This window comes from Indicator indicator, chromosome 7 (assembly GCF_027791375.1).
Source record: "Indicator indicator isolate 239-I01 chromosome 7, UM_Iind_1.1, whole genome shotgun sequence".
In the NCBI taxonomy this organism is placed as follows: domain Eukaryota; kingdom Metazoa; phylum Chordata; class Aves; order Piciformes; family Indicatoridae; genus Indicator; species Indicator indicator.
In genome coordinates this window covers 39795800-39822284 of record NC_072016.1, presented here as the reverse complement: position 1 = coordinate 39822284, position 26485 = coordinate 39795800, and the positions used below count along the sequence as shown (strand labels likewise).

Below are 26485 nucleotides of genomic sequence, written 5' to 3'. Positions count from 1 at the left end.
CTCCTTCTACCTTCATCTCCTGCACAGCCTGCTTGCCCCTTCTTGGGGGCAAGAGGCTTCTTGCCTAGGGTGGGTTCACCTCTTATTTGTTTTTTCCTGTGTAGGAAAAAAGTCCCAAGCCATCCAGAAATGGAAATCATTTTCTGGCTGGATATTATGCCCTGATCAGGTCCCTGTGCAACTTGAGAGCTCCTCTACTGCTATCAGTAGTTACTTGGGAGAAAAGATGATCCCACCTCACTCCAACCTCCTTTCAGGGAGTTGTGGAGAGCAATGAGGTCTGCCCTCAGCCTCTTCTTCAGCTTAAACAACCCCAGGTCCCTCAGCTGCTCCTCACCAGACCTGTTCTCCAGGCCCTTCACTAGCTTCATTGATTGTCTTTGGCCCTGCTCTAGCAACTCTATGTCCTCCTTGGTGCATCTCTCTTATGAGAAAAGACTGAGAGACCTGGGGCTGATTAATCTGATGAAGAGAAGACTGAGAGGGGACCTTGTCGAAGTCTGCAAATATCTGAACAGTGGCTGTCAGGAGGATGGAGCCAGTCTCTTTTCAGTGATACCTAGGGACAGGATGAGGGGCAATGGACATAAACTCAGTCACAGGAAATTCCACCTCAACATGAGAAAGAAACTTTTTTACTGTGAGGCTGACAGAGCCCTGGAGCAGGCTGTCCAGTGAGGTTGTGGAGTCTCCTCCCCTAGAAACCCATCTGGATGTGTTCCTGTGTGACCTGCCCTAGGTGGGTCCTGCTTTGGCAAGGGCAGTTGGAATTGATCTCTGGAGGTCCCTTCCAACCCTTACCATTCTATGATTCTTTGACCTCCAACCTCCTGTTAGGGAGTTTTGGAGAGCACCGAGATCTCCCCTCAGCCTCTTCTTCAGCCTAAACCTCTTCAGCTCCCTCAGGTGTGCTCCTCACCAGACCTGTTCTCCAGACCCTTCAGCTTCATTGCAGATGCAGTACATGGAAGTGCATCATCTTCCTCTGCCCTGTTACTGGTGCAGTCACTTACAGTGAGCTGGACACCAGTGCTGGGCTGCTGGCTGTTCTCTGGTATGGGGTGTTGCTTTCTGACTCCAGTTCTTTCCTTCAAACAGAAATGGGTCCTTGTGAAAGATTTTTTGGGCTAAGATACTACTGTGCAGAGCCAGACAGAATAATGACCATGCTGATCCATGTAAATTAATAAGGGAGGGGAAAGAAATCTTGATTAATGTTTGGCTGGAGGTAACAAAAGTAAGATTTTGTTAATGTTATGACCTTAAAAAAAAAAAAAGGAAAAGAGAAAATATGGTTATAGCTGCAAGGCTTGAATAACCACCCTGAGATGAAACTCTTTGTCCGCTTCAGGAGGGCTGTGTTAATGTTGGGCTGAGTATCAAGATAGATTCCCCCCCCCCAGCTGTGGTGTATTAATGCCTATGTACATAGATTTGTCTTAAGTTTTGGGACAGATGGAGAAGAAGCAGTCAGAGGATTCACACAGATTGCATTGGGTGGGAAGGGACCCTCAAAGGTCATCTTGTCCGACTCCCCTATAGTCAGCAGGGACACCTCCAACTAGATCAGGCTGCCCAGGGCCACACTGAGTCTCACCTCCCCTCCCACTACATGGGGAAAATCCAAACAGCAGAGCAAAGGAGGAGTTTGGGGGTTGGTTTTTACCTGCTCATGAAAGTAGATAGAAATAGCACTGTAGGCTCTGCAAAGTCCTCTGGAGGAAATACTCTTTGGTGCTGCTCCCCTGGAAGCAAAGGAAGGTGGGAATTGTGATGGCAGAATCAGGTTGAAAGGGACTCTTGAAGGTCATCTTGCCCACCCCCCCTGTGGTTAGCAGGGACATCTCCAACTAGATCAGGTTGCTCAAAGCCTCATCAAGTTTAACCTTGAATGTCTCCAGGGGCAGGACCTCAACCACATCCCTGGGCAGCCTGTTCCAGTATTTCACCACTCTCATTGTGAAGAGCTTCCTCCTAATGTCCAACCTAAAACTGCCCTGCTCCAGTTTCAACCCATTGCCTCTCATCCTATCACTCCAAGGCCTTCAAAACAGTCCCTCCCCAGCTTTTCTGTATGTCCCCTTCACATATTGAAATATAGCTCTAAGGTCTCCTTGGAGCCTTCTCTTCTCCAGGCTGAACAGCCCTGCTTCTCTCAGCCTGTCCCCACAGGAGAGGTGCTCCAGCCCTGTGATCATCTTGGTGGCCTTCTTCTGGACCCATTTCTGCAGGTCCATGTTTCTCTTGTGTTGAGGACTCCAGAGCTGGACACAGTACTCCAGGTGAGGTTTCACCAGAGCAGAGGGGCAGAATCACCTCTCTCCATCTGCTGGCCACACTTCTTTTGATGCAGCCCAGGATGCCATTGGCCTTCTGGGCTGCAAGTGCCCATTGCTGGCTCATGTCTAGCTCTTCATCCACCAGCTCTTGGGGGTCCAAGTCCTTTTCTTCAGGGCTGCTCTCAATCTCATCATCTCACAGCCTGTGTTGATATAAAGGGTTGCCCCAATTTAGGTCCATGACCTTGCTCTTTGCCTTCTTGAACCTCATGAGATTACAGATTGACAGATTGCATTGGGTTGGAAGGGACCCTCAAAGGTCATCCAAGCAAAAGAGAGCAAAAACAGTAAAATGTGGCTTTCCTCCTTAGTGGGCACTTACTGTCTTTCAGAATGCATTGCTTCTGGTGAGTATAAATGGCAATAAAGAGCAATGGAGTGCTGCAAATTGGTCTGTTGAATAATCTAAAATAGTTAAAAATCACATAATTGACTTAGAGGCGTAATCAACCCATCTGATCCCTCAGAGGTTCCCTAGGGCTTTATGCTGATGGAGCTGAGTGGGTTCCATCAGTGTGGTCACTGCTGCTGCTCACCATCTGTTTGCCTGCTGAAGGCTGCTCAACTTTGTAACACTGCTGCTTGTGGCTCAGGAGGGTTGGTTTGGTTTTGTTTTTTTTTTTTTTCCCTGCCCTTCTGTTCCCGAATGCTTGAAGAAATGAGTCAAGACAAATGTCAGTTACCCTTTGCATGAACTGCCAGGTTAGTTGGGTGCTGGTGGGTGAAAAGCTGGACATGAGCTGGCACCATGCGCTCACAGCCCAGACCCAGCCTTGTCCTGGGATGATCCCCAGCAGAATGGGCAGCAGGGGGAGGGAGGGGATTCTGCCCCTCTGCTCTGCTGAGACCCCACCTGCAGTGCTGGGGCCAACTCTGGAGTTCTCAGTACAGGAGAGACATTGACCTGTTGGAGCAGGGCTAGAAGAAGCTGTACCAATGATGGGAAGGCTGGAAGCCCTCTGCTGTGAAGCCAGGCTGAGAGAGTTGGGATTATTTAGCCTGGAGAACAGAAGCCTGGGGAGACCTTCCAGTGCTTAGAGGGGCTGATAAGAAATCTGGGGACAGACTTTTTAGCAGGGCCTGTTGCTGTGGGACAAGGGGCAATGGTTTAAACTAAAAGAGAAAGATTGATACAAGAGAGGTGGTAGAAGCCCCATCCCTGGAACCATTCCAGGTCAGGCTGTTTGGGGCTATGAGCAACCTGTTTTACTTGCAGATGTCCTTGCTGACTGCTGGGGGTTGGAGTAGATGACCTTTAAAGGTCTCTTCCAACCCAGTCCTTTCCATGGTTCCATGAAAAAGTAGCTTGATGTGTAGAGCTGGTGGAGCTATGGATCTCCAGAATGCTTTCAACCTCATCTTTCTAGGTATGGTTACATATATTTCAAAGTTAGGAATAGGAGACTCACTAATTATGTTGATGTGGGCTGCAGTAGCATGTTTTTGTTTCTGTTAATGGAGTGGAGGCATCATTAGTAAGCCACTGAATCCTTGTGCACGCCTAAAGACTAGAAATACAACTAGGAAAGAACCTGTGGTTGGTCCTGCCCAGTTCCTAACTCATTGTCTAAAGGAAATGAGTTGTAGTGAAAGATCTTGATTCTTAATAATGCCAGAAATAATGGTGTGGAAGTAGCCTGCAAAATCCCAGAAAGCTGGAAAGGCAGCAGAGCATTTGGGGCAAATCCAGGAATGGCTTTCTCTTGGAGAAACCATCATGCCCTATTAAACCAAACAGACTTCTAAATGGGTTTGATCACCATCACAGAAGGAATATTGCAGTCATTTTGAGGTGTCTTAATTAAGGAGGCCATGGGGAAATGGGGAAACAAGAGCAAGTGCAAGGTTCTGCACCTGGGCTGGAACAATCCTCACTATCAATACAGAATGGGAGAAGAAGTGTTAGAAAGCAGCCCTGTGGAAAAGGACTTGGGGGTGCTGATGGATGAGAAGCTGGACAGGAGCAGGCAGTGTGAGCTTGCAGCCCAGAAGGCAAATCACAGCCTGGGCTGCATCAAAAGCAGCACTGCCAGCAGAGCCAGAGAGGTGATTCTGCCACTTTGCTCTGCTCTGGGGAGACCTCATCTGGAGTACTGTGTGCAGGTCTGGAGCCCTCAGTATAGGAAGGATATGGAGCTGATGGAGAGGGTCCAGAGGAGGGCCAGGGAAATGATCAGGGGGTTGGAGGAGCTCTGCTATGAGGACAGGCTGAGGGAGCTGGGGGTGTTCAGCCTGGAGAAGAGAAGGCTCTGGGGAGTCCTAATAGCAGCCTGCCAGTACCTGAAGGGGGCTACAGGAAGGCTGGAGAGAGACTGTTTACAAAGGCCTGCAGGGACAGGACAAGGGACAATGGCTTCAAACTAGAGAAGAGCAGATTTAGATTGGATGTTAGGAAGAAGTTCTTTCCTATGAGGGTGGTGGAACACTGGAACAGGTTGCCCGGGGAGGTTGGTTGAGGCTCCATCCCTGGAGATACTTGAGGTGAGGCTCAACGAGGCCCTGGGCAACCTGATCTAGTTGGGAATGTCCCTCCTGACTACAGGGAGGTCAGACTGGGTGACCTTTGGTGGTCCCTTCTGGCCTGGACCATTCTATGAAATTTGGAGATGCTGCAGTCATTAATGGTCAGATTGAGGGCAGAAAAAATGAGGAGGAAAAGAAAGGCTAAATTTAGCTGGGCAAAACAGTATCTGCTGCTTTCATGGTCTGCAAGCTTCTGGAAGGTGTAAATACAAGAGGAAGAAGAGAACTGGAAGTTCTACAGGCTGGTGTAAGCAACACTTAGATCAGGGGCAGGGTGGGCAAGGGGGGGGAATCAGTTGCTGTGGGGATGAATCTTCCCTGGTAAATCCAAAGTCAGAAGCATCACACCCAAGAGGAGCAGGATGAGCTAATTGTCTTCAGTGCTCTCTGATCTCTCTGGCTCAGACTCAGGTCTGTTGGACTTAAGTGTCATTACAAGTAATTGGAGTTAGATAGGCAGATCAGAGGAGGAAACAGGCAGTGTCACTTATTAGCTAAAGGAATGAAGTAATTAAATTTGCTAATTTAAAGCCAATTTCCTTCTCCTATCCTTAGAAAATACTGACCCTGCAGATTTACTTTTTTTTTTCTTTTTTCCTGCTGAATTGTTCATTTGAATTTTGCAAATGATGGTCTCTTCTGGAGCTTTGCTAAACTACTCTTGAAAATGTCTATTTAGAGAAGGGAGAGGAAGGAGATGGGCTTTGGGAGGGCAAGTTTATAAGCATCTTGCTTTCTCTCTTCATCTTGTGTCTGCACAAGTGGGATGTGTTGGTACATGTGTCCTTAAAGAAAAGAGGGAGAAAAAGTCAACCAAAACACCAATTCCTAACAAGAAGGAACAGATTTTTCCAATCTCAGAATATACATTGTTGTACCTGGGCAGGGAAAATGGGGGAAGAAAGATGAGATTGGAAATTGTTCTTTTTCTAGGGTGTTGGGGAAGTTCAGGTTGGGTATTAGGAAGAATTTCTTTGCTGCAAGAGTGGTCAGGCATTGGAACAGGCTGCCCACGGAGGTGGTGGAGTCACCATTCCTGGAGGTGTTCAAGAAATGTGTGGCCATGGCACCTGGGACATGGTTTGATGGCCATGGTGGTGTTAGGTTGATGGTTGGGCTGGGTCTTAGAGGTCTTTTCCAACCTTCAATGATTCTGTGATTCTTTGATCTTTAAGGGTCCCTTCCAACTCAAGGCATTGTGTGATCTTGTAACAAGATTAAAGCTTGATACAGTCCCTTACTACCTCAGAGGGGAAACAATCTTTTGTTTGATTTAGGGGGGGCAGTAAGGAGAAATTGTGTCCAGGCTTTCATCTAGTGCTTGCCATTTCACAAAATCACAGCATCAATAAGGTTGGAAAAGACCTCAAGGATCATTAAAATCCAACCTGTCACCCAAGACCTCATGACTACTAAACCATGTCATCAAGCTAGATGTGTTGTTGAAACATTAAAAGAGTTAGAGGGTGATTAATAGTGTTGCTCTTCAAGGAAATGAGGTATTCATCCCTGGAAATGGTGGAAGGAGGCAAAGGCTGCAAGGAAGGAAGGGCAGGAGGTGAAGGCTGAGAGGAAGGCAGGGAAGGAGGTAAAGGCCGCAAGGAAGGCAGGGAGGGAGGGGAAGGCCACGAGGAGGAAGGAAGGGCAGGAGGTGAAGGCTGCAAGGAAGGCAGGGAGGGAGGGGAAGGCTGCAAGGAAGGAAGGGGAGGGAAGGCTGTGAGGAAGGAAGGAGGGGGAGAGATACAGAGGAGGGGTTTTGTAGAAGGCCCTTTAGTTAGATCATATCAGTGAAGAGATTATGAATTTCATAGACTCATGGAATGGCTTAGGTTGGTAGGGACCTTTAAAGGTCATCTAGTCCAAACCTGTGCAGTCAGCAGGGTCATCCTCAACTAGATGAGGTTGGTGTGGGGACTGCTGGACACCCTGATTCCAGCTCACCTAACACTGAATTAAGGAGGGGTAGCCAGCAAAGGCCTCCTCCTGCCAGCAGGCAGGATCGAGAAGCTGGGTGGAGGCACAGCTGCTGCTGCAGGGTTGTGCATGGAAAGGAGGATAACCCAACCACGTGCTGCTGGCAGTCACTGTGGTCACAGGAGACGTGGCCAGCAGCACGTGGTGTTTGGAATTCGGAGCCTGAAGGGTTGGCAGCAAGAAATTGGAGCCCCAGAGATGCTGACGGCACGGCTCCGTGCACTGAATAGATCAAGCAGTCAGTGACAGGCTGTTCCTGTCACTGAGTTTAGTGTTGTCATACATCTGGGTAAGGCACCAAGTGATTGGGAAAAGTCATCTCATTAACATACTGGCTGAGTCTGGTCGTGATGAAGTGCTGCACTTTATTATAGCAAGGGGAAAACACGAGTCCAGTGCAGAGCTACCAGGATGATGAAAGGACTGGAGCACTGCCCTATGAGCAGAGGCTGAGGGACCTGGGGCTGTTTAGTCTGGAGAAGAGAAGACTGAGAAGGGATCCGATCAATGTCTATCGATATCTGAGGGCTGGGTGTCAAGAGGGATGGGACAGCCTCTGCTCACTTGCACCCTGTGATAAGACAAGGGGCAATGGATAGAAACTCCAGCATAGGAGGTTCCACCTCAACATGAAGGGGAACTTCTGCACTGTGAGGCTCACAGAGCACTGGAACAGACTGCCCAGTGTAGTTGTGGAGTCTCCTTCTCTGGAGACTTTCCAGACCCATCTGGATGCATTCCTGTGTGACCTGTGCTCTGGCAGGGGGGTTGGACTTGATGATCTTCAGAGGTCCCTTCCAACCTATAACATCCTATGATCCTGTGATGTAAAAACCTCCTGGCCTTGAAGCTGTAACTAAGGTACCAACTGCAGTTCAGTTATTTCCATGTTAATTTTATTTTGTCTGAGTGATTTCTCCCTCCCACCCTCATCTAGGAGATGCCTTAACGCAGAGTGTTAGTTGCAGAAGCTCAGTTACTTTTTGAGCATCCACAAGAAATAGTAGAGGTTGATTGCAACAGACGAGGTTGAAAAAGGATAAGCCTCACCAGTAATCCACATCCTGCTGCCAGATTTGGGTGGGGAAAAAGCCATCTTCAGAACAAAAAAAGGGGCTAGATTTCAATTGAGCATTTAATATGACAAGCTACAGACCTATAGATTCATAGAATGGTTTGGGTTGGAAGGGACCCTAAAGGCCATCCAGTTCCAACCCCAGTTCCACAGATTGCATTGGGTTTGAAGGAACCCTCAAAGGTCATCTTGTCCAACCCCACTGCCGTGAGCAGGGATACCTCCAACTAAATCAATCTGCCCAGGGCCACAGCCCTTGTTAGAGCTTAGATAATTCCCTAGAAATCCCAGCAAACACCAAAATCCATTTAGGTGGTGGCATGTATTTGAAAGTAGCAAAGCAAGATAAAATTTCATATATTAGCTTAATCTGGGGGAAAAAAAGAAAACAAGGTGAAAAGGTGGTGTTGCAGCTTTAAATCGTGATGGGATACAGAACCCCAAATGGAAATGTACTTTGGTGGAACGCAGAAGAAAAGAGCATGGTGTTGCTGTGATGGGTGGCTGGGAAGTGATGCTTTTGCAGAGCTCTGGTTAAATAAACCATGACAAGACAGCTGAAATGCAGTGGAAAATAAGGGACTGTGCTGTCTTGGATGTGTCTCAGCTGGGGAGCTCCAGCTCATGTCTTATCCCAGTGTCATCTCTGGACTGAGGCAGAGTTGGTAATGATTTGTTTAAATCTGCATTGTGAGACAAGCTGAGTCTGGAAGAGAATTACCCAAAGCCCAGGCCTGCTCCTCACCCACCAGCTGCTTCACAAAGCTTGGAGAGTGCTCTGCAGTGCCAGAGGAACGTCCTCCGGCCAAATTGGTGTGAAAGCGATGGAGCAGGCTGGAGCTGTTGCTGCAGTGTCAGTTTCTGTTGATTGTCATCAGAAATAGCAGATGGTATCTTGCTGGTGTGCTTTTTCCACCTGTGAATGAAATAAATTTTGCTCAAGAGAATTCTCCTCCTCCCAACCTCCTTGTCAAGACCTTTGCTAAAAGGAATACCCTGAAACTCGTAGCTAAAGGTTCCCACGAGCTGCATTTTCCTGTTAAAACAGTAAGAATTATGGAAAATTCCTTTTGGATAGAGTCATTCTGAACTTGTGCCTCTTTTATTGAGCTTTTGTAGCTTCATTAACTGCTCTCTGGTTTTTATTGTGAGTTTTTGGTTTGTTGTTTTTTTTTTTTTTCCTATAGCTCCCCAGAGGAATTTTGAAATCGCTTTCAAGATGTTTGATCTGAACGGTGACGGCGAGGTGGACATGGAAGAGTTTGAGCAGGCAAGTTGAACAGCAGGTTGACTTCTTAATGCTGTGGCATCTTAGTCATAAGTACAGCACTCCACTGTGACCTCACTGGGATTTATATTTAGGGGTTAGTGCTGGTTTATGTCTCTTCCTTCTCTGCTCTGTTGTGTTGCCTCAGTGCCTGCTGCCTTTTTTTTTTAGCTGGATATTTCAAGGCATAATTTTTCCTTGAATCAGGACAACTAAGTATAAACTTTCCTTCTATGTGACTTGGTCACTGAGGAGTCTTTACAAGATGTCACCTCCAAAGTAGATAGAGATGTTTTGGGGTTTTTTTTCCACTCTGCTGATGTCATAGGATTTTGGTCCTCCTTTCTTCAGCAACTTTTTCTCAGCATTCCTTGATTTTGTTTGTCTTCGGAGAATAACCAGAGTGAGTCTGCTTCAGAGAACAATGGAGCTCCTTGTCTCCATGTAATCTAAACCTGTGTTTATTGAGGACATATTTTTCATTAGCTTCTTTTCCCTACTTCCTACAAGGTTTCATCAACAGGGAGTTTGATGCAGGCTTTTTAATGAGCTTAGCTTAGCATGTCTGACCCTGATGAGGTCCTCCTACAAGCTATGGGTTGTGGTTGTGTTGGAATGAGACTAGGTTGAAGCCTTGAGCTGTCAGTGGGGAAAAGATCTGACCTCCCCAGGCAGAAGTGTGTGGTTTTCTTGCTGATGTAGAAAACAACCTTAAAGCTTCAGAAACTCATAAACATCCTGAAGTTGCTGTATATTAGCAGAGCTCCATAGTGTGCTACTTGTGAAAGGCTGAGTCCATGTGTTTGCAAACAAGGGAACCCACTGGTTGAATGGGGAGCCATGGAGTCATAGAACTGTTTTGCTTGGAGAAGGCCTTTCAGATCATCAAGTGCAGCTGTTAAGCCAGCACTGCCAAGGTCACCACTAAACCATGTCCCTCAGCACCACGTCTACACGGCTCTGAAATACCTCTAAGCATGCTCTCCCCACCACTTCCCTGGGCAGCCTCTTCCAGGGTTTGACAACTGTTCTGAGGAAGAAATTGTTCATAATGTCCAACCTTAATGTGCCCTAACACAACTTGAGGCCATTTCCTCTTGTCCTATCACTTTCTCCTTGGGAGAAGAGACCAGCCCTCACCTCACTCCAGTCTCCTCTCGGGTAGCTGTTGAGAGCCAGATTGCCTCCCCTGAGCTTGCTTTTCTCCAGAATAAACAGCCCCAGGTCCCTCATCTGCTCCTCACCAGCCCTCTTCTCCAGACACTTCACCAGCTCTGTTGCCCTTCTCTGGGCACACTCCAGCACCTCAATGTCCTTCTTCAAGTTAGGGTCCCAAAACTGAACCCAGGATCTGAGGTGCAGCCTCACCAGTACTGAGTACAGAAGGACAATCCCTGACCTTGTCCTGCTGGCCACACTGTTTCTAATAGCATTAGAGAGTGACCACTTCTGTTGTTAAGAACAAGGTAGAGGAGCTTCTGTCCTTCAGGGCCTGTACCTTTAATGGGTAAAGGGATGGTGCTGCTTCTGGGCAAAGGAAGCAAGGGTAAAAAAAAAAATAACCTGCCCTTGTGGGTTTGTTCCTGCTGGAGGATATCTGTGCTTGGAGAAGGTGAAAAGCTGTGTCCTGATACCTGAGAACAGAGCAGCCCTGAATAATCTAGTTACAAATTCTTGCTCATCAGTTGATTGAATGACCAGTTAGCTTCAGAACAGGCTGCAAGAGGTCATCCTTGGGCCACTTGCTATAAATGGGAAGAGCTTGTGGCAGAGCAGGTCTGTTAAATTAATTCCTCCCCTTCTGATCTTTTGCTGTCTTCCTTCTTAAATTGTTACCTGTGGATATGATATCATGATGAGGAGTTTGCTGCAGGGCTGCCTCATGTATCTGCTGAACTGGATGTTAATGGATGTAAACTTTGGGGAGAACGTAGTGTATTTGTCTCTAATGTCCTATCCCTTCACATGACAGCTTGTAATGTAAACCCAGGAGTTTGCTCCTTTTACTTCACAGAAGGAAGGGTTGGAAGGGATCTCAGGAGATCATCCAGTCCTACCTCCCTGCTAAAGCACAGCAGCTTGCCCAGAATCACAATGGCCAGGTGGGTTTGGAATCTTTGCAGAGAAGGAGACTCCACAACCTCTCAGGGCAGCCTGCTCCAGGGCTCTAGCACCTTCACACCAAAGAAGTTTCTCCTCATATTCAGATGGAGCCTTCTGGGTTCCAGTTTGTGTCTACTGCCCCTTGTCCTGTCACTGAGCACCGCTGAAAAGAGTCTGGCCCCACCTCTTAGCTCTTGCTGAGCATTGATCAGATGCCCTCTCAGGCTGCTCTTTCTCAGGCTAAACAACCCCAGGGCTCTCAGCCTTTCCTCCTCACAGCATTGCTCCAGGCCCCTCAGCATCTTTGTGGTCCTCTATTGGACTCTCTCCAGTAGTATCCTGTCTTTCTCAAACTGGGGAGTCCAGAACTGGACCCAGTACTCCAGATGTGGCCTCCCTAGGGCAGAGTAGAGTGGAAAGAGAACATTCCTTGACCTGCTGGTCACACAGCAGTGTTCAAATTCATCACTGCCTCCCTACAAACTTTGGATATTTAGGCATGAAAAATTCCACGTTTCCTCTTTTCCCAACTAAAAAAAATGCCATTCTCTCTCCTATTTTGCATAGTGCATGAACGTAGCACTCCACTGCTGATATCATTTAACAATTCAAAAGGTGTTTTACAGCAGTTACAAACATCCTGGAGCAGGGATAAATGGATTTGAGAGCAGGGCAGAGCGATTATAATGCAGTGACACCAAGGAATGAACGCAGAGGTCCTGTTTGGCTTCTTTGTTAGACATGGGAAGAAAGAATGTTTCCTGAGGATTAATGTTTTGGGAGCATTCTGAAGATGAAAAGTAGAAAATCGAATTCAATTCTTTCAAATCATCCAGCAGGCAAAGGGAAGTTCTGTGTGCATTAAGTCATACAGAAATCCATAGGAAAGGGAACGTATTTTTGTTGAGCTGCTTACATGCGTCACTGCCCCCATATATGGGAATAAAATTCCTGCTTAACATCAGAGTATCTTGGTGAAGACTGATCTTTAGAGCTTCTGAGTCAAAAGGATGAATCACTGTATGCATCAGGTTTGAAAAGACCCTCAAAGCTCATCTTGCCCAGCCTCCCTGCAGTCAGCAGACACCTCCAACTAGATCAGCTTGCTCAGGACTCCATCAAGATTGACCTTGAATGTCTCCAAGGAAGGGGCCTCAAGCACATCCCTGGGCAACCTGTTCCAAGTATTTCACCACCCTCACTGTGAAGAACTTCCTCCTAATGTCCAACCCAAATCTACCCTGCTCCAGTTTCAAACCATTGCCCCTCATCCTATCACCACAGGCCCTTCCTGACCTTCCCATAGGTCTCCTTTGGATACTGAAATGCAGCTACACAGTCTCCCTGGAGCCTTCTGTTCTCCAGGCTAAACAACCCCAGCTCTCTCAGCCTGTCCTTGTAGATGGGGTCCTCCCCTGGGGCAGGCTGCACAGAGAGGTTGTGGAGTCTCCTTCCCTGGAGAGATTCCAAACCCACCTGGCCATTGTGATCCTGGGCAACCTGCTCTGAGTGACCCTACTTTAGTTAGACTAAAGAGGTAGCTTCCAACCCCCACCCTGCTGGGATTCTGTGTGCAGAATCTGTTTGCAGATCTATGCCATGAACATCGTAGCTGGCAGGGGTAGCTGGAGCTGGCCCTCCCAGGAGATTATGCCACTAGATGTGGCATCACCTTAAAAGAACAACAGCATTTTGGGGAGAATGGGAAGTAAGGGTAAGAAGAGGGTCCTCACACAAGCTTTGTACCATCCCTGCTGGCTGTGAGCACACTGGAATGAATTTCATAGCCCATTTTCACACATTGTCTGTGGAGGCAACCAACAGCAGGACTCTCTTCTCATTAATGTCTGAAAAACCTCAAGAATATTTATCAAGAAAGAAAATTATTTGCAGTAATTTAGCCAATATGTGAATTAAGTTGGAGGCTTTAACTACCCTAATAAGAAAATATTTCATTTCTTCAGGCCTTGTTTATTTTGCTGTTGCTGTATCTGGTTAGTGCATAGCACTGAGTGTTTTGGTGCCTGTATCAGTGTCACCTTCAACTCCTCATCCTTCAGCAAGTGAATTGTTAGTTTACTCTTCTAGTTTTAATTAAGAGCCAGATGAAAAGCACTAAACTCTCAGGCAGTGCTACTTTTTGATTTCTTTTCAAACCATTAACGATTTTCATTGATTTTTTTTTTTTTAATATATATTTTTTTTCTCTTTCTCCCCCTCCCCCCCCCTTGTCTGCTGCAAAAGATGAGTTGGATCACAAACACTTAGGCTGAAATACATCCAGCAGACAGCAAAGCATCTCTCTGCTTCACATCCCCCTATGATTGATGAGCCATGGGGGTGAACAGCACCGACTGCACTGGAAGACAACTTCTTGTGGTGGTTGCTTGCCTTTCTGGGTCCAAAAAAAATGAGGACCAGCCAAATAATTTTGGCTCTGGTGCCCACAGATGGATTTTCAAACTGTCCGACGCTTGTTACGGATGGGGAGAGAAAAGCTGTGGTGGGGGTTGAGAGTAAGACACTGTGTAAATAACACCCAGGGAAAGATGCTCCAGCCAACAGCCTGCAGAGTGCTAAACACTCTCTTCTGCAGATACTGGGGCCATTTTCCAAGCTGGTCATCAGCTGCATTGCTTCAGACAGTTTATAAATATTTGTCTCCAAGATGTGCACGCAGAGCCTGCAGTCAAAAGCATTGCACAAAGCAAAACAAGGAGTTGCTATTTACGGTGCAATAAATCCTTCCTCATGCCACAGATGGGTTTTAAAAGAAAACAAAAACTCCCCACATCCTCTTCTGTTTTCTTCCCCCCCCCCCACCCTCTGACTCAACTTGATTCTGCCTCTGTACTCAGCACTGGTTAGGCCACACCTTGAGTACTGTGTCCAGTTCTGGGCCCCTCAGTTCAAGAAAGATGTGGAGTTGCTTGAACCTACCTAGAGAAGGGCAACAAAGCTGGGTAGGGGTCTGGAGTACAAGCACTATGAGGAGCAGCTGAGGGAGCTGGGGGTTTTAGCCTGGAGAAGAGGAGGCTCAGGAGAGACCTTATTGTCATCTACAACTACCTGAAAGGAGGTTGTAGCCAGGTGGGGGTTGGTCTCTTCTGCCAGGCAACCAGCAGCAGAACAAGAGGACACAGTCTCAAGCTGCCCAGGGGGAAGTTTAGGTTTGATCTTAGCAAGAAGTTCTTCCCAGAAAGAGAGACTGCCCATTGGAATGGGCTGCCCAGGGAGGTGGTGGGGTCAGAATCCCTGGAGGTGTTTAAAAAGAGTCTGGATGAGGCACTTAGTGCCATGGTCTTGTTGATTAGTTAGGGTTGGGTGACTGGTTGGACTTGATGATCTTGGAGGTCTCTTCCAACCTGGTTGATTCTGTGATTTTTCCTTGTAGTGGAAGAATAGCCCCTCTAGTCTGTGGTTTGGGGGGCAGCATTTCAAGCAAGGTGAGGCTGGCAGCGATAGGCAATGTTCTCCTCTGCTGCATCCCCTTTGGGGGTCATAGAATCATAGAATCAAGAAGGCTGGAAGAGACCTCAAAGATCATCGAGTCCAACCTGTCACCCTAAACCTCATGACTATCTAAACCATGGCACCAAGTGCCACGTCCAATCCCCTCTTGAACACCTCCAGGGATGGTGACTCCACCACCTCCCTGGGCAGCCCATTCCAATGGCCAACCACTCTCTCTGTGAAGAACTTTCTCCTCACCTCCAGCCTAAACCTCCCCTGGCGCAGCTTGAGACTGTGTCCTCTTGTTCTGGTGCTGGTTGCCTGGGAGAAGAGACCAAACCCCTCGTTCCAGCACTCACTTCTTGTTAGGGAAAAAAAAAAAAAGAGCACCCCATATACTGCAATAACAAGCTTCTGGCATCCTCTTGACAGCTGCAGCTCTTGCCAGCTGTCTTCTTTCCTCCTTTCCAACTTTTATCAGCAGGAAGAAGAGGCTGAAGGCAAAGCAGCAGTGTTTGAAAGTGGTAAGATCCTGGCACCAATTGCCCAAAGAGGTAGTAGATGCCCAATCCCTTGAACCATTCCAGGTCAGGTTGGATGGGGCTCTGAGCAGCCTGCTCTGGTTGAAGATGTCCCTGCTCAGTACAGAGGAGTTGGACTAGACAACCATTAAAGGTCCCTTCCCACCTAAACTAGTTTATGATTTGATGATTCCATGTTTGTTGGAGCTTCAGGAAGCCAGTGCTGTCGAGGCTGAGTGCTGCACTTCACATGAGGTGGCTTTTTTTCCCCCCTCCTTTCTCACTCTTGTCCTTAATCTGAATCCTTCTGCTGCCTTGTTGGAAGAGATGAGTTACCAATAAATGTCCGTAAGTATCTGAGGGCTGGGTGTCAAGAGGGAGGGGCCAGGCTCTGCTCACTTGCACCCTGGGATAGGACAAGAGGCAATGGATAGAAACTCCAGCACAGGAGGTTCCACCTCAACATGAGGAGGAACTTCTGCACTGTGAGGCTCACAGAGCACTGGAACAGGCTGCCCAGAGAGGTTGTGGAGTCTCCTTCTCTGGAGACTTTCCAGACCCATCTGGACGTATTTCTCTGTGACCTGCCCTTAGTGGTCCTGCTTTGGCAAGGAGGACTGGACCTTCCAACCCCAAGAATTCTATGATTCTATGACCTCAACCTTCACTTCCACCTCCTTTCAGGGAGTTGTAGAGAGCAATGAGGTCTCCCCTCAGCCTCCTTTTCTCCAGGCTAACCAACCCCAGTCCTCTCAGGTGCTCCTCACCAGACTTGTTCTCCAGACCTTTCAGCTTCATTGCAGATGCAGTACATGGAAGTGCATCATCTTCCTCTTCCCTGTTCCTGTGTGACCTGAACTAGATTCTGTGGTCCTGCTCTGGCAGGGGAGTTGGGCTCAATGATCTGCAGAGGTCCTTCCCAGCCCCTAACATCCTGTGATTCTATGAACCCTGGCTTCTCACATCCCAGCAATAATTCAGATGAGTGGGTGCTGGGAGGGGGTGGTGGGATACCTGGAGATAGAAAAAGGAGACAAGTGTACATTTGGCTTGGCTGCTCTCTTAAATTAGCACAGAACCCTTAAAATAAGAACCTACCCACAGCTCTGGGTCAGAGGAGCTTCCAGCCATGGCACAGAGCAGCAGGCAGCAAGGACAGGGTTCCTTTAGGTGAAAACCCCCTGGGTTTGTGCACAAGGCGGGGAGGAAACATGATGTGAGCTGGCTGAGGTTGGTGTCGGCTAACAGGGATGGGCAGTACATTGGAGCTGGGAAGTCTAAAACACGTGCAGGCTTTTTCCTCCCCTGTGGTTGCCTTGGCTTTCTCCTCTCTCCTGACGTTGCTGGGGGCAAGCTGCTTTCTGCTGACCAGGTGTAGGATCAGTGTTAGAATCCTGCACATTTGATGTATTATTTCTTAGAAGTCATTTTAAGCATTTCATAATCCTCGTTTCTTAAAGAGGAATGAAAAAGACACAAAGCCTAAGTAAGTTCAGCTCAATTCTTGAATTATGCCCTTGAATTATTTTGGGGGAAAAAAAGGTGATGGAGGATCACAGAATCCCAGCATGGTAGGGATTAGAAGGGACCTCTGGAGATCAACTAGTCCAACCTCCCTGCTAAAGCAGGGTCACCTACAGCAGCTTGCCCAGGATCACATCCAGAGAAGCAGCCTCCAGAGCTTCTCTGAGGAGCCTGCTCCAGGGCTCCAGCACCCTCACAACAAAGAATTTTTTCCTCATGTTCACATAGAACCTTCTGGGTTCAAGGCTATGCTTGTTGTTCCTTGTCCTGGCACTGACAAGAGTCTGGCCCCATCCTCCTGCCCCTCCACCCTTCAGCTATTGATCAGATCCCCTCTCAGGCTGCTCTTCTCCAGGCTAACCAGCCCCAGGGCTCTCAGGCTTTCCTCCTCAGAGCCACCCCGGGTTCCTCAGCACCTTCACAAGGACGACATGACTGAGCTTGGAGTGCTTGGTGCTGATACTTGGCTGGTGGCAGGCCCAGTGATGTTTTTGCTGCTAATAGCCTCCTCCTTATTTTCAGGTCCAGAGCATCATTCGTTCCCAAACCAGCATGGGCATGCGCCACAGGGACCGCTCCACCACGGGGAACACCCTGAAAACTGGCTTCAACTCTGCACTGACAACCTACTTCTTTGGGGCAGACCTGAAGGGCAAGTTGACCATCTCCCACTTCCTGGAATTCCAGCGCAAACTGCAGCACGACATTCTGAAGCTGGAGGTTTGGCTTCTTGTTGTCTAAGGGGGAGAGCAGTGCAGCATGGACCGTGTTATACAGAATTGTCAGGGTTGGAAAGGACCTCAAGGATCATCCAGTTCCAACCCCCCTGCCATGGGCAGGGACACCTCACACTATAGCAGGTTGCCCAGAGCTCCATCCAGCCTGGCCTTTAAAACTTCCAGGGATGGGATTTCTACCACCTCTCTGGGCAACCTCTTCCAGTGTCTTATCACCCTCATGAGGAAGAACTTCTTCCTAACATCTACTCTAAATCTCCCCTCGTCTAGCTTGCATCCGTTTCCCCCAGTCTTATCACTCCCTGACACCCTAAAAAGTCCCTCTCCAGCTTTCTTGGAGCCCCCTTCAGATACTGGAAGGCCACAAGAAGGTCTCCTGGGAGCCTTCTCTTCTCCAGACTGAACAACCCCAACACTCTCAGTCTGCCTCCATAGCAGAGCAGCTCCAGCCCTCTGATCATCCTCGTGGCCCTTCTCTGGACACCTTCCAGCACCTCCAGATCTTTCCTGTACTGGGGGCTCCAGAACTGGACACAGTACTCCAGGTGGGGTCTCAGCAGAGTGGAGCAGAGGGGGAGAATCCCCTCCCTTGTCCTGCTGGCCACACTTCTCTTGCTGCAGCCCAGGCTCTGGTTGACTTTCTGGGCTGCAAGTGCTCACTGCTGGCTCATGGTGAGCTTCTCATCCACCAGCATCCCCAAGGCCTTTTCATGTCCCATGGTGTCATTTCTGGAGGAAGCACAAGAGTGTGGGAAGGGTTCAGAGGGAATTGCTACAGCTGCAGCTCAAAGCACCGATGAATCAGACCTGCTGTTAAATTTCTGATGAGTGTTGTGGTGCCTGTGGCACTCCCTGGGAACATCTCCAACATGTCAGTAGCTGCTCTTGCTGAGTTGCAGCAGCAAGCATGTCCTGAGTGTGTGTGCCTCTGTGTGGTGCTTGCCTTAGTGCTTGACACTTCCACTGAAGATGCTTTAGGAAAAGAAACAAACTACAGAGGTTGTGAGTGGTCTGTTGCTACCTTACTGAGGAAGGTTTGCCTTGGTCCTTATGACTGAGCAGTTTCCTGAAAGACAAGAGTTTAGTATTAACTTGATTTCTCCTGATTTCAGTCAATTGTGCATTTTCCTGGTGAATGCTAGTTATCTTTGGAACAACGTAGTTATTAATTGAGGATAGTACATGGTATTAATGTCTTGGTCAGTTAAGATTATGGGAGAGTTACAAAGCCCTGGAACAGGCTGCCCAGAGAGGTTGTGGAGTCTCCTTCTCTAGAGGCATTTAAAACCTGCCTGGATGTGTTCCTCTGATCCCTAGGTGATCCTGCTTTGGCAGGGGGGTTGGACTGGATGATCTCGGGAGGTCCCTTCCAACCTCTAACATTTAGTGTTTCTGTGAAGTAACTCAGGGAGGTGATTTTTAACAACTTGTTTTATGTGTCTGTTTGGGTCCTGAGCCTGTGGGCACAGCAGTCCTTCATCAGCCTCACGCTCAGCTGCCCATGCAGATCATCTCTGGGTCCTTCTCTTGGTGTGGCAGGTGTTACCAGTGGGCAAAGAGCCCAAAAGAGCTGGTGGCAGATCTGCCAGGGGCTCGGTTGAACTCTTGTACCCTCATCCACTCCCCCTTTGCTGGCTTGGCAAAATTAGTAGAAAGTCTGCAACTGGGATGTTAATTTGAAAGCCAATTTTTGTTCCTGCTCAGTGTCTGAACTCCAGAAAAGCCTCTGGGGAAATGCTCTGTCAGCAGGTCTGAAGAATATCTCCTGGGGCTGATGCAGCCCCTGAGTGCCACAGTGCCTGTTCTCAAACTGAGGTGCTTGCTTTCTCTCTCCCAAAAGAAAGCTACTGGAAGACCTTTTTTTAAAGCTGTTTTCCCTTTGGCTCAGGATTGAGGCATATCTGCAATTAATACCCTGGATAGTTGTTTTCTTCTGCTGGCTGTGAAGGTGGAACAAGGTTTCTGACCATCTGAAGCCACTTTCCTCTTGCTGATTTTGTTTATTTTTATTTCCTTACCAAAATATTCTTGCATGGTTTTTGTTATGATTGAGCAGAAGCTTTCTCAGACAGATCAGACAGAGCTCTGAGCTCTTCAGTGTTCTTCATGGGTGAAGTCCTGACAGCATGTTTAAGTAACCAGGACCTGCTATTTTCTTCTCTTCTCCTTATTTTTTATTTAATGAAAGTACATTTTCCATCGTTTTATGGAAACTCAGCAATCAGCTCAGTTGTGGGAAGGGGAAGGATGAGCTTAAAAGTAACCACAGCCTGAGGAACAGGAGAAGCTTTTAACAGCTTATTACAACCCTCTGTGGTTTGACTGCTTTGAGGAAGCCATGACCTCCTCGCTGCATCTTGGGGGACCCAGCTTAGCTCACGCTGGGCCATGGGACCAACCCACCAGACAGGGGCAAGCTCCCAGCAAAGTCCAACCCACCAGACAGGGGCAAGCTCCCAGCAAAGTCCTCACTGTTTTCTTACCATGTTCCTGCTGCCTTGCATCTGTGCCTGTGGAAAGACTTTCTTCTTGTCACATAGGGTGACAAACGGTGACAAGTTAGTCTGGACAGGCTCTGCAGCTACAGTGTGTCTGGATAGGACAGTCACAGAATGTTAGGGCTTGGAAGGGACCTCTAGAGATCATCAAATCCAACCCCCTGCCAGAGCAGGATCACCCAGGGCAGATCATACAGGAACACATCCAGGTGGGTCTTGAAAGTCTCCAGAGAAGGAAACTCCACAACCTCTCTGGGCAGCCTGCTTCTAGAGCTCCAGCACCCTCAGAGCAAAGAAGTTTCTCCTCATGTTGAGATGGAACTTCTTGAGTTCCAGTTTGTGCTCATTGCCCCTTGTCCAGGACACCACTGAAAAGAGCCTGGCACCTTCTTGACACCCACCTTCAGGTATTTGTAGCCATCAATAGAATCTCCTCTCAGTCTTCTCCAGGCTAACCAGCCCCAGGGTTCTCAGCCTTTCCTCCTCACAGAGATGCATAAGTCCCTTCATCATCCTCATAGCCTCTGCTGGCTTCTCACCAGTAGTTCCCTGTACCTCTTGAACTGGGGAGCCCTGAACTAGACACAATACTCCAGCTGTGGCCTCACCATGGCATGGATGGAGAAGAGAATCTCCCTTGCCCTGCTGACCACTCTCTTCATGCCCCTCAGGACACCCTCATCATCATTTACTGGTTGGAGTCTGTGACAGAAAGACTCCTCATGAGCCCTCAGAGGCAAGGTGAGAGAACCCAAGAAGCTCTTTGTCCAACATTCAAGTGATGCCACTTGGCCCCTCAGGTGCCAGTACAGGGAGTGAGGTCGTGGTTGGAGTTAAACAAACAAAAAACACTTCTGTTGTTGTTGTTTTTTTGAGTGAAAATACTTTGCAAGTTAGGGCTTGACATCATTGTTTATGCTATTTCTGCTTCTTAGTGTCTGTTCTAGATATTGCTGCATCCTTGGTGGACCAAGAGGAGTCCCAGCAGCTCGTGGGTCTCTTCCAACCTACATTTTTTCCCTGTGGTTCTGTAAGTGCTTGTGGAGAGAGCTTTTTTCTCCACATCTATGTCACCTCTGAAAGGCAACCCAAAACCTGCTGGTAGCAATGATTTCATCTCCATATTTAGTCTTGTTTCAGTTCCCCAAGTCTCTTTCTGCCAGCAGTGAGCTCTTTGCCTGTGGTGTAAGGCCTTAGGAAAGAAAGAATTTGCTAAGCTGCCTGCAGTGGGATTTCTATAGCACATTGTTTCCCTGGCAGCTCCTCTGGGAGGGCATTTGTTCTCAGCTGAATTGGTGAAGCAGGTACTAATCCAGCCCTACACCTCGTGGGTGGGGGGCTGTCCTCCTGGTGGGAGATGCCATTGCTGGGTGTGGTTTATGGGCATGGTGGTGTTGTGTTGGGGTTTGACTTGATAATCTTAGAGACCTTTTCCAACCTTAACGAGAAAGTTTGTCCCAGAAAGAATAATTGGCCAGTGAAATGTGCTGCCCAGGGAGGTGGTGGAGTCACCATCCCTGGAGGTGCTCAAGAAAAGATTGGATGTGACACTTGGAGCCATGGTTTAGTTGTCAGGAGGTGTTAGGTATTAGATAATAGGTTGGACATAGTTGGGGCTGTTCAGTCTAGAGAAGAGAAGGCTCCAAGGTGACCTTATTGTGGTCTTCAAGTATCTGAAGGGGGCTACAAGAAAGCTGGGGAGGAACTTTTTAGGCTATCAGGTAGTGACAGGACTGGGGGGAATGGAATAAAGCTGGAAGTGGGGAGATTCAGACTGGATGTGAGGAAGAAGTTCTTCCCCATGAGAGTGGTGAGAGCCTGGAATGGGTTGTCCAGGGAGGTGGTTGAGGCCCCATCCCTGGAGGTGTTTAGGGCCAGGCTGGATGAGGGTCTGGCCAGCCTGATCTAGTGTGAGGTGTCCCTGCCCATGGCAGGGGGGTTGGAACTGGCTGATCCTTGTGGTCCCTTCCAACCCTGACTGATTCTATGATTCTATGACTTGATGATCTCTGAGGTCTTTTCCAACCTGTTTGATTCTGTGTGATTCTGTGAGTCCATAATTCTCTGTTGTGCTCCACAGCTTTGGGCAGCCCCACTTCTCAGTCTGGTGTGACCTGGGGGGTCTACACTTTGAGGAAGAGAGATGCAGCTTCCTGTGGAGGAGCCCACCAGATAGATTGAAGAGTCAGATGCTTGTGTAGCGGTCTATCCTTGTGTGTAAACACAGAGATCTTTGCAGATTGTTGTTTACCTGAGGATTAAGGATGTCCCAGTAGTAATCCCTACTAAGCAGAAGATCTTCCAAACGCTAGGCCAATGAGAAGCCAAATAGGATGCTGTGAGAATGTGGCAAAGGTTCCACAGGTTATTGCTGTCATCCAGAAACCGTGACAGGTGATGTGAAAGTATCTTCTTTACCCTGGAAACTCCTGTTTCCATGATCAGTGCTGATCTGGTTGCTGCTTGGTTTAGTTTAATTGAAAAGGGATGATGGATGCTCTTCCATCAGCATATGTCTTCTTACAGAGTCATAGAATGGAATCACAGAATGGTTTGGGGTGGAAAAGACCTTTGAGATTAACAGATTCATAGAATGGTTTAGGTTGAAAGGGACATTAAAGATCATCTACTTCCTACCCCCCTGCCATGGGCAGGGACATCTTCCACTAGCTCAGGTTGCTCAAGGCCTCATCCAACCTGGCCTTGAACACCTCCAGGGAGGGGCATCCACCACCTTCCTGGGCAACCTGTTCCAGTGTCTCACCACCCTCACTGTAAAATTTTTTTTTCCTAGTCTCTACTCTAAATCTACCCTCTTCCAGCTTCAATCCATTGCCCCTCATCCTAGCACTACAAGCCCTTATAAAAAGTCCCTCCCCAGATTTCTAGTAGCCCCATTCAGGTACTGGAAGGCCACTTCAAGGTCTTCTCAGAGCCTTCTCTTTTCCATGCTGAGCAGCCCCAACTCTCTCAGCCTGTCCCCGTACAGGAGGTTCTACAGCCCTCTGATCATCTTTGTGGCCTTCCTCTGGACCTGCTCCAGCAGTTTGATGTGCCTCTTATGCTGGGGACACCAGAACTGAATGCAGTACTCCAGGTGGGGTCTCAAAAGCAGAGCAGAGGTAGAGAATCATCTCCCTTGTCACAATTCTTTTGGTGTATCCCAAATGAAGATCCTTGAGTCCAACCATTCTCTACCAGGGCTGGTGCTAAATTACATCCCTCAGCACCACATCTCTGCCTCTCTGAAACATCTCCAAGGAAGGGGAATCAGCCAGCTCCCTGGGAAGTCTGTTCCAGTGTTTGAGAACCCTTTTAGTGAAGAAGCTTCTCCTAATGTGCAACCTAAACCTCCTCTGGTGCTGGCTTCATCTTTTGGGTCCAAACCCTCTCTTAACAAATGTTCTAGTTTCAGAGGTTATTTCTAACGCTGTGCAATCTGATCTGGGGTAAAACTTGAGTGTGTAAGTGGCTTCCTGTTCTGAGTCCCACTGCTGGGGTAGTTGTCCTGTACCAAGTATTAAAAACCATCAGTCATGGGAGGGAGGCGGTTCAGGCAATCAGTGGCTGCAGTGAGGGGGAAGAGGTAAAGCACAGAAGTGGAGCAAGAAGAGGAACATTAACAACCTCAAAATACAATTTAAAATCAACCTTTTTTAGGCAACTAAAGAAAAACCCAGAGCAGCTTGGCTTTTTGTGTTCTGGTGTGTTGCCTAGGAGCTTCTTCTCTGCTAAGACAACCAAATGTGTGCTTGTGGAATGCCTGTGCAGCTGGAGGACAAAGCTATGAAGCTGAGAGACATGGGAGGTGGCAGTGGAGGCCCAGATGTGTTTAGCAACAGGAGACCTCCTGCAGTAATCCTCTGGTGCCCAGTTGTCTGTTTGTCACTTACATACCAAGTTCAGCTTGAACCTCTTTTTCATGGTCAGTCCCAGTTGGCAGAGGCAGATTGGGAATTAGGGATCAGCAGATGGGGGCTGTGTCACTCTTGTCATCCTCTGCCTCTAGCTTCAAGGTATGTTGATAACCAGCAACCTCAGCACTGGAAGGGAAGAGGAACTTGACATTGAGGCTTCTTCCCCCACAAAAGCCCTTATTAGAGTCAAAGCCTTAATGGATTTATTGCCAAGAAGGGAGGAGTTATCAGGTTTATTCCCACAAATCCATGTACTCCCTCTTCTGTGCTGAATGTATTAGAAATGTGAGGGACTAGGAATAAGGCTGATGACCACGACTTTTTGATGGACAGCCATGAAAGTGGTGTGGGTGACAGAATTTTGTGGCCTCTCCAGTTAAAAATTGAACCATAGAATGGTTTGGGTTAGAAAGGACATTAAAGACCATCTAGTTTCAACTAGACCATCTTTAACACCTCCCACTAGACCAGGCTGCTCAATGCTCTGCCCAACATGGCCTTGAACATTTCCAGAGAGGGAGCATCCACAACCTCCCTGGATAACCTGTTCCAGTGTCTCACCACCCTCACTGTAAATAATTTCTTCCTAATCTCCAGTCTAAATCTTCCTCCCTCGAGCTTCAATCCATTGCCCTTCATCCTATTACTATAAGCCTTTGTCAAAAATCCATCCCCAGCTTCCTTGTAGGCCTCCATCATCTAACCACCATGGAGAGTTTCATGTCAGAGAACTCTGTAGTCACCAGCCCGGTGTATACATATGTCAGCTGGGAGTGTGTCTGTGTGTGTGCTGCTGCTTTGCCTGCATTTCAGCTGGTGACTTCAATGTGGTTGATGCTGCAGCTCTGCAGGAGAAGCCACTTGGGGATTTCATTGGAATTTCTATTTCTTGCATCATTAGCAGCTGTAGAGGGCTTTGCTCTCTACCACCAGCAGGCTCCTTTGGTGTATGAAGTGTGTGTAAATCCACCTCCAGGCTCCTGTAGTGCAGTGCACTGAGCCCTGTGCTCCTGCAGGCAGCAGAGCCTTTGCTAGGATCCCTGCAAATAAAATGCCAAGAATGGTGTTTGGATTCCTTATGCTGGCATGGGAGTTTGTATGAACCTTGGTGTCACTTGGGTCCACCAAGTGGAAAGGGGTAAGCTGCTCAGCATAGATGCTTTTGTTCATGAGTGCACAATTCAGTCAGCCAAGAGCCAGATAATACCAGAACTGATGAGCAAGAGGCTGGGGACATCCATGTGAACATGTTGGGACTGCAGCTGTGTGGCTACATCAGCTGGGTGATGTACCTGGTTGTGTAAGCCTCATTTGAAAGGCTTGGGTTCTGTGCTGGTGCTGGGTTTCCTGATGATTAGTGAAGTGGGAAAGTCAGGAATCATCTGAGAAGCTTCTGTGGCTTTGTTTTGGTATTGCAGAGCTGTTGCTGAGGTGTTTGCAACCTCCTGGTAAGCTGACAAAAATCAAAGGACACACTGACCTGGACAGGTTTGGAGAGCTAGGCAGAGGGAAACATCATGAAGTGCAACAAGGGCAACCAAAGAGGCCTGAAGCTGGGGAGGAGTAACTCCCTGCATCAGTAGAGGTGAGGGGATGAGCTGCTGTTAAGCAGCTCTGCAGAGAAGGACCTGGAATTGCTATGAACAAGTTCCCACAAGCCAGCAATGTGCCCTTGTGGCCACAAAGTCCAATGGATCCCAGAATGCATTAAGAAGAGTGTGGCCAGCAGGTGGGAGGTTGTCCTCCCACTCTACTCTGCCCTAGTGAAGCCACCTTTGGAACACTGGGCCCAGTCCTGGGCTCCCCAGTTCCCAGAGACAGGGAACTACTGGAGAGAGTCCAGCAGAGGTTGCAAAGATGCTGAGGGGCCTGGAGCATCTCTGTGAAGAGGAAAGGCTGAGAGCCCTGGGGCTGTTGAGCCTGGAGAAGAGCAGCCTGAGAGGGCATCTGATCAATGCTCAGCAGGAGCTAAAGGGCAAAGGTCAAGAGGATGGGGCCAGACTCTTTGCAGTGGTGCCCAGTGACAGGACAAGGGGCAGAGGACACAAACTGGAACCTAGGAGGTTCCATCTGAACAGGAGTTAAAACCTCTTTGCTTGTATGGGTGCTGGATCCCTGGAGCAGGCTGCCCAGGGAGATTGTGGAATCTCTTTCTCAGGAGGGATTCCAAAGCCACCTGGACATTGTGATCCTGGGCAGCCTGCTCTAGATGGGGTTTGACTGGATGATCTCCAGAGGTCCCTTCCAACCTTCACCATTCTGGGATTTAGGGCTCTGTGTTTTTCACCTTCCCATGGACCCTCAAGTGCAGTGACTGTGGGAGTGTGGGCATTGTCATTTACTAATCACAGTGAGAACCAAAATGTTTCTCATACAACAGGCTTGCTGTGGTTCCTTGGCTGAAAATTACAGCCAGCTCCTTAGGGATGACCCAAAATAAATCCTATTGGAGTCCTGCACAATGCCAGGATGCTGAAGTCCCTGGCTGGGAAATTTCTGATAAGTAATTCTTGTAGCAGGTATCTGACTTGACTTCTGCCGTTGGGACAAACAC

General features: G+C 48.2%; 1 protein-coding gene across 1 annotated transcript in view; it reads left to right on the top strand.

The window, feature by feature from the left end:
* Nucleotides 1-26485, top strand: part of MICU1 (mitochondrial calcium uptake 1) — a 145368-nt gene that overhangs the window by 85283 nt on the left and 33600 nt on the right. The window contains exons 8-9 of the mRNA XM_054382170.1: nt 9099-9181; nt 17302-17499. Coding sequence (XP_054238145.1) covers nt 9099-9181; nt 17302-17499 — 281 coding nt within the window. The remainder of the gene's footprint in view (nt 1-9098; nt 9182-17301; nt 17500-26485) is intronic.